This window comes from Orycteropus afer, unplaced genomic scaffold, assembly GCF_000298275.1.
Source record: "Orycteropus afer afer isolate SDZICR_OR568_19922 unplaced genomic scaffold, OryAfe1.0 scaffold00095, whole genome shotgun sequence".
NCBI lineage: Eukaryota > Metazoa > Chordata > Mammalia > Tubulidentata > Orycteropodidae > Orycteropus > Orycteropus afer.
The window spans coordinates 6278731-6285826 of NW_006921682.1; the positions used below are offsets into that span (position 1 = coordinate 6278731).

Genomic DNA, 7096 nt, shown 5'->3' on the forward strand with positions numbered 1-7096 from the left:
TACCATTCATTTTATTTTAAAAATTTCAATGTGTTGGGAAGCTGTCAAGCTCCCAGTTTTCCAAAATTATGATTTTTTTTTTAGAAATCTCAACCCTTATCATTGGCAAAAAATACCATCAGTAGTTTTCCACGAAGTGAGAGGCTCACTTTGCTCATTTTTGAGAAAATGTCTGCCAAATACCCAAAATAGTTTGTCTGTCAGTCATTAATTTCAGTAAAAATGGTAATCCATGAAAAAAGAAGTTAATTTAATTCACAATTCAAACTATCAAACAAGTGTTTTTCTTTGAGACTCCATCATACTCTTCTAACATCCATTTTGGTCTTCCTTTCCTCTCTTTTTAATGACTATTTGCTTTCTTCATGCATGATATTTCTGACGTCATCCCACAACTTGTCTGGTCTTTGGTCACTCGTGTTCAATATGTCAAATCTATTCTTCAGACAGTCTCTAAATACAGGTAGGATATAATCAAGGGTATATATTGGCTCTCATGGACTTATTTTAATATTGTTCAGCTTCAACTTGAACTTGCATATGAGCAATTGATGGCCCTGTTTCAGCTGACGATACTGGGCTTCTCTAACACCTCTTTTGACAAGATGTAGTTGATCTGATTCCTGTGTACTCCATCTGGTGAGGTCCACATGTATACCTGCCATCTATGCTGTTGAAAGAGGTATTTGCAATAAGTCACTGGTCTTGCAAAATTTTGTCATGTGATCTCCAGCATCATTTCTATCATCGAGGGTATATTTTCCAACTACTGATGATTCTTCTTTGTTTCCAACTTTCACATTGTGATCATCAATAATTATCAATACAACTAACATATAGTTCTTTATTCAGAACAGTTATTTCTATATTTAAAAAGGCCATAACAGGCTTTGGAGTATATTTATAAACCATAATGTGAACTGCTTCAAGTTTTGGTTTATCCAATTCTGCTAGAGTATGGATTTTAGATACTGAAGTCACATGTGCTACATGAAGAGATACCAGAATCAAAAATATTTTTGACATCCTCAAAAATAAAGGTACTCAAGGTAGTTAACTCAAAGTATCAGATATATATTCCATATGAAATACATTTTTTATTATTTGAAAAATAATAGAAATAGTGTATAAAACACAAAGTGAAAGATTACACAGTGCAATTGGTATCCTTTGTTACAACCTTTTTCTTCATCTAAATGAAACAGAAATGTTACATCTTCTTTTTACTGGTCTGGTCCACTAATACCATTTAAGAATGTGTATAACAGCTTCTTCTCCAGGGACTACAGACAATATATAAAATAACTATGCTTTCTTCATTTATAAAACAGAATTTAGAAAAGATAGGAATATTTTATATCACACAATTACCATACAACTACTATTTTTTTTATTACATCAAATCATGGCACATTACATTGAGAAAACAGGACAGTAACATGGCTTCTTAAAGCAATCTTAAAGGAAACTTAATTTAGTATTCCAGTCTATGACATACTAGCTCAGGCTCTTAGAAGACCCAAATACTTATGCATGGAAGGCTGACTTAAGGTGCCAGTCCCTCAATAAATAGGTAATTTTCACTTTGGGATTAGAATACTTTTTAAGCTGAAATATTACTCCCTTCTCTTTAAGAAATGAAATATGGCTCTACCTTTATAATATGCCAAGACACACATAATTTCTCTGGGAACTTCCAACTTAATTAAAAAGACCTTTCTTTTTTGTTTTGGCCATTGATTTCTTGTTAGCATTAGCTAAGGTGTCATTTCCCTTGGCAAACCATTCAGGTAATTTTCTCTTTGAGGTTTCAGCTGAAGTCTACAGGAAAGAAAAAGAAAAAAAACAAAAACCTTTTACTTCTGAGAACATTGTTAATTACAAAAACTAATCCAGGTTACTAAATACACCACCCTCTCCCTACCACCACTCTGTCAAACAAAACAAAACAAAATGGTGAGACCTATAAAATTTATTTTGGTAAATAATAAATAATAAAACCCCAAAAAAAACCCAAACCCATGGTCACTGAGTTGATTCTGACTCATAGCGACCCCCATTGGGTTTCCAAGGCAGTACATCTTTTATGCAAGTAGATTGCCCAGTCTTGCTTCCATGGAGTGGATAGTGGGCTTGAACTACCAATCTTCTGGTTAGCAGTCAGATGCCTTAGGCACTGTGCTACCAGAGCTCCTTAAATAATAAAAGAAGTCACTATATCATATCTTCAGGCAATTATTTGACATTCCATTACATATTCTTAGAAACCAGAGGGTAGATATATGGGAAGAAAAGAACTGGAAATTATTTTAGCTCTATGTACCATGATGGCTCTGGGTTGACCAAAGTGGTAGATTTAACGTTGTGAGAAGGCATCTTCCTGAGAATATAAATATATACACACACACACACACAAATGTTCTATTAACGCAAAAGGCCCTCTTGCCATCACGTCAATTCCGACTCACAGCGGCCCTGTAAGACAAGGCAGAACTGCCCCTTGGAAAAACGTGTTAATATCTTTATGAAAGCAGACTGCCACTTCTCTCTCCCATGGTACAGCTGGTGGGTTTGAACTGCCAGCCTTTCAGTTAGCAGCTGAGCGTTTAACCAGTGTGCTACTAGGGCCCCTTAGTGTTATACTAAGTCTATGGAAAGAACGAAACTCTTAATGTCTACATCGGATGAGAGATGAGATGAGTGGCTCATCTGCACCTTGCTATGTGCCTAAGATAACAGACACTCAAAAATGTTCAGAGTGAAAAAAACTTTTATGTCTTTTAGATTCCTTTGAGCATCTGCTGAGAAGCTCCACTTCTCAGCAAATAAATACACATGCATGATACTTTGCACACTATTCCATAAACTTGTGTTATTTCAGTATGATCAACAGATCCTCAGAATAACATGACAGAAAAATCATTCTAACACGAGTACATCTTAGACTCCAGCAGAGGTGATTTAGTTATTCGAAGTCTTTGAAGGACTTTATACCAACGATCATAAAGATGGGGGAGGACTAGGTAACATTTTGTTCTGCTAGACGTAAGGTCACAATAAGCAGAAGCTGCGACTCCAACTAAGAGCAGCAGGATAGACTGGCCTTATCTAAATTACAACCTGTCTATCAGCCTAAGCTGCATATTGCTCACCAACTGCTTGACATGTTTTCCATATTTAAGAGAAGTTTCAAAATATCGAAGGTAGAAAAACAGCAAAAGATTCTTAGCAAAAGACTATAAAACTTTTATTTTTCAAAAAAGGGTAAACACTGTTAGCTGTTGCAGCTTAATTAAGGAAATCCAATGAAGGGCTACTCACAAATCGGCAAAAGTTAAAGGGAATAAAAAACAACTGACCAAGACAGAAATTTTCTTCTCAGGTACCCATTTCCTCACAGGGAAGAGAAGACCATGAGAACAGATGAGATTCTTATATATTTTAAGGAAGATCGGGCAATCTACTTCCGTAGAGATACTGACTCAGAAACCCAAGAAGGGGTCACTATGAGTCAGATCCAACTCAATGGCAGTGAGTTTGGCTGTTCTTTTCTTTTTTTTTTTTAAAGGAGCTCTACTGGTACAGTGGTTAAAGCATTTGGCTGCTAACCAGAAGGTCAGTGGTTTGAACCTACCAGCTACTCTGCAGGAGAAAGATGCTTTTATAAAGATTTACAGTCTTGGAAATCCTATAGGGCAGTTCTACTCTGTCCCATACAGTCGCTAGGAGTTGGCATTGACTCAATGGCAGTGGGTTTTTTTTTTTTTTTTTTTTTTAAGATATTTTAGTAAAACCTGCAAAACCTGGAACCTGTGTACAGTGGAAACCTGTCAGGGAAGAAAAATTCAAATATTTTCCACTAATAGTGATAGAAAAGTGGTTAAGAATGTACCCTAACAAACGTGGAAAATTTGTGAGACCTGGAAAAACAAGGCAGTCTTATCAAGTTCTGGCTCTCACAGGTTTCACTGTATTATGTTTGATTTAGAAACAAAAATACTAGGGATATGAAGTGGCACAGCCATAGGGGCATTTTGGTAAAGGTAAAAAATGGACCAGAAATACGCATACTTCCCAAAGGTCTTAATATCAAAAATCTTTTATGGCCACAGACAACTATAGTTGCGTACATTTAAGAGTTTAAATGGTGAGGAAGCTAGTTAAGATTGTAAACAGAATTAATATATCTAAACAGTCTACAGAGCAGAGGAAATAACCCTAAGTCTTATAGTCTCCTAATACAATAGAATATGCAAAGAATTTGATAATAAAGAGAACTAGGTTTCAATTGTAATTGAGCCATGTTTTAAATATATGAATTTAGGCATGTTGTATAAGCCTGTTTCTTGACATGCATATGGGAATAATGTTACATAACATCACTGGAATGCTGTGGGAGCTAAATGAGAATATATGCAAATATCAACATATATCCTAACCTATTCTTGGTACTCTCATTAATTGACAGCTAACATCATTTAAAGTCTTTTATCTTCTATAACATTTCTACAGAACATGATCTTCAGTATTCACCATGTAGTTATAATGATAATCTTATTTTACATAGAAAAAGGAGAAAATGCTTACGTACATTGAGTGTGCCTTCTGATTCTCAAAAATAAGTATCTGGAAAGACCTCAATTATGAAGTCTAAGTCACCTAACAGAAATAATACCTTCCAGTGACCACATCCTTCCTCAGTAGAAGACTAAAATTTCCAGCAATCATAATAAAATTTAAAAGGCTATTGATATCTTTTTGATACCTTAAGTTCCATTTAACAAATTATTATCATTAAGAATAGAAAATATTAACTCATTTGCTGATTCTCTGTACACATATATATGTAAGCAAATAAGACAAATATGTGAAATTATATTCACATTTAATTTTTTCTATAATTAAAATAAATCTAAACATATTAATTATCAAGCCTGATGTACTCCATGAGAACTATCTTGCTAAATCAACTTTACCTGTGAATAACAATCTGTAAATAAATCTACTTCTGGATCACTGGATGGCAGCTTCCAAGAAGTTACTGCATTTCTTTGACTCTTGTCTTCCACTGAGAAATCACCAGGATATTTTCTATCAGCCTTTAAAATTTATATGCAATACAGAATAGTTACAACAGGTACTATGTTCTTAATATAAAAAGGCTATGCCTAAGAAAGCAAGGGTTAATAAAACTCTTATTATTCTAAAGTCCTGAATTTTAGCAATTACAATTATACTAATATTATTACTCATAAAACCATTTTGAAGATCTTAAATAGTTTATAAATAATACTGTATATTTTAAATTTATATTCAAAATGAATGGCAGATCAGGAAATATCATTCTCCTTCTTTTATGTAACAAAACAAAACAAACTCACTGCCGTCGAGTCAAATGCAACTCATAGCGACCCCTCCTTGAGTTTCCGAGGCAGTATCTCTATCAAGTAGATTGCACAGTCTTCCTTCTGAGGAGTGGCTGGTGGGTTTGAACCGCCAGCCTTCTGGTTAGTAATCAAATGCCTTAGGCACTACAACCACCAGATGTAGTCAGGAAAAATAAGAAGTGACATAGGTGGAGAGGATTCTGAGAAAACGGTGGCAGAGGCAGCATAGTTTTTTAATCTCTCTGAAGTCCAGCGTTAAAATAGCTAGAACAACTAGATACCAAAACCAAAACTCCATGGTCTATATTTAAAATGAGACAAACTTTACAAGTATCCTCAGGACACCCCAAACTGTAAGTATGAGTTGAAGTTAGGCAAAGGATAAAAAAAAACAATAGCCAAGAAATCTGCATGGGAGAAAGCAAAGGCAAACAGGAGAACCTGTGAATAAAACACCAACCAAAACTGGACATGGACCTGACAACAGAAGAGCCCCCAAAGAGCTCAAGGAATGCATTAGAAAGTATGGTACATCAATTTGAGAACAGCATCTGAAAATGAGAGAGCTTTTGCCTAGCACAATGGCAGATGGCTCCTATGAACTTATTGACCAGTCAAGCAAGACTGCCTTCCAGAAGAAGGCCCCTCATACAGAAGAAAGTGTAAGAATTATAACAAAAGTGAGAAGGACAAAGAAAACAGAGACAAAGGAAAGAAAAGATCCAGATAAAAGTGGTGGAGAAGAGTATCTTATAAACCAAGCCTCCATATTTTGAACATTACAGAAAAATTACAGAAGACAGTTCTGTGAAATTGAAAAAGCTATCCGGAAGCTTGCCTTCTTTTGAAAGTAAAGGAACACTCATTTTACATGAACATAAGCATCAGAAAAGCATTGTTTTGTTTACCTAGTGCCACTCTGACAAGAATATACCACAAATGGGATGGTCTTAACAAACAGGAGTTTATTCTCTTACAGTTGGGAGGCTTTAAGTCCAAGTTCAAAGTGACAGGTTCTGGGGCCCTCAACCCTGGGCTTCATTCAGCTTTGCCTCCAGCTCCTGGCCCACTGAAGCTGGAGGCTTTTCTTTACTCAGATAGCTGCTGGCTGCCAAGACTGACAAGCCCAAGGTTGATAAGTAAAAAGATACAGTCCCCATGTTACCAAAAACACGGCAGTCCACTAATTCAAGTCCATTGAAAGTCCCAAGATCGGCAGGGCATGGTAGGTTGCTGAACGATGACTCAGCTACATGCAGGGTTCAAGCGTGCCATAAGATAGAGACCATTCCCAAAGCTGCTGGTTATATACAAGAAACAGCCCACATCCCTAAAGAGTCTACTTGGCTGCTCCAGTAGATTCCACCATGAAGTTAATTACCAATCTTACCATGGGGAGTAATTACATTCAGCTGCCCAGCCAAGTTGACACACAACCTTAACTACCACAAGCATCAAGGTTAAATGCCATATACCAGAAAAATTTCATAGGTACAGAATAAAACTGTAACCTCTCAAAATGAGCTTTAAAAAAAATCTAAGAAAATAATTCAACATATGCAAAAACAACATAGATGAAAATGAGAAAAACTCAAAACTTAAGAGGAAAAACTCAGAAAAGAATTAGAAATAAGAGAGGTGGAAGATGGTGGACTAGGTAGAAGGGCTGCACAGACCCTCTTCAACAAAGAAAAGGGAAACCAATTGAC

The 7096-nt window shown here is 35.9% G+C and overlaps 1 protein-coding gene across 1 annotated transcript in view; it reads right to left on the minus strand.

Annotated features, from left to right (window-relative positions):
- Window positions 1-1701: 1701 nt before the first annotated feature.
- The window catches only part of WRN (WRN RecQ like helicase), a 273170-nt gene continuing 267775 nt past the window's right edge, over window positions 1702-7096 (minus strand). Inside the window, exons 33-34 of the mRNA XM_042781199.1 lie at window positions 4977-5099; window positions 1702-1821 (exon numbers count right to left, since the gene is read on the minus strand). Of these exons, the coding sequence (XP_042637133.1) occupies window positions 1702-1821; window positions 4977-5099 (243 nt within the window). The remainder of the gene's footprint in view (window positions 1822-4976; window positions 5100-7096) is intronic.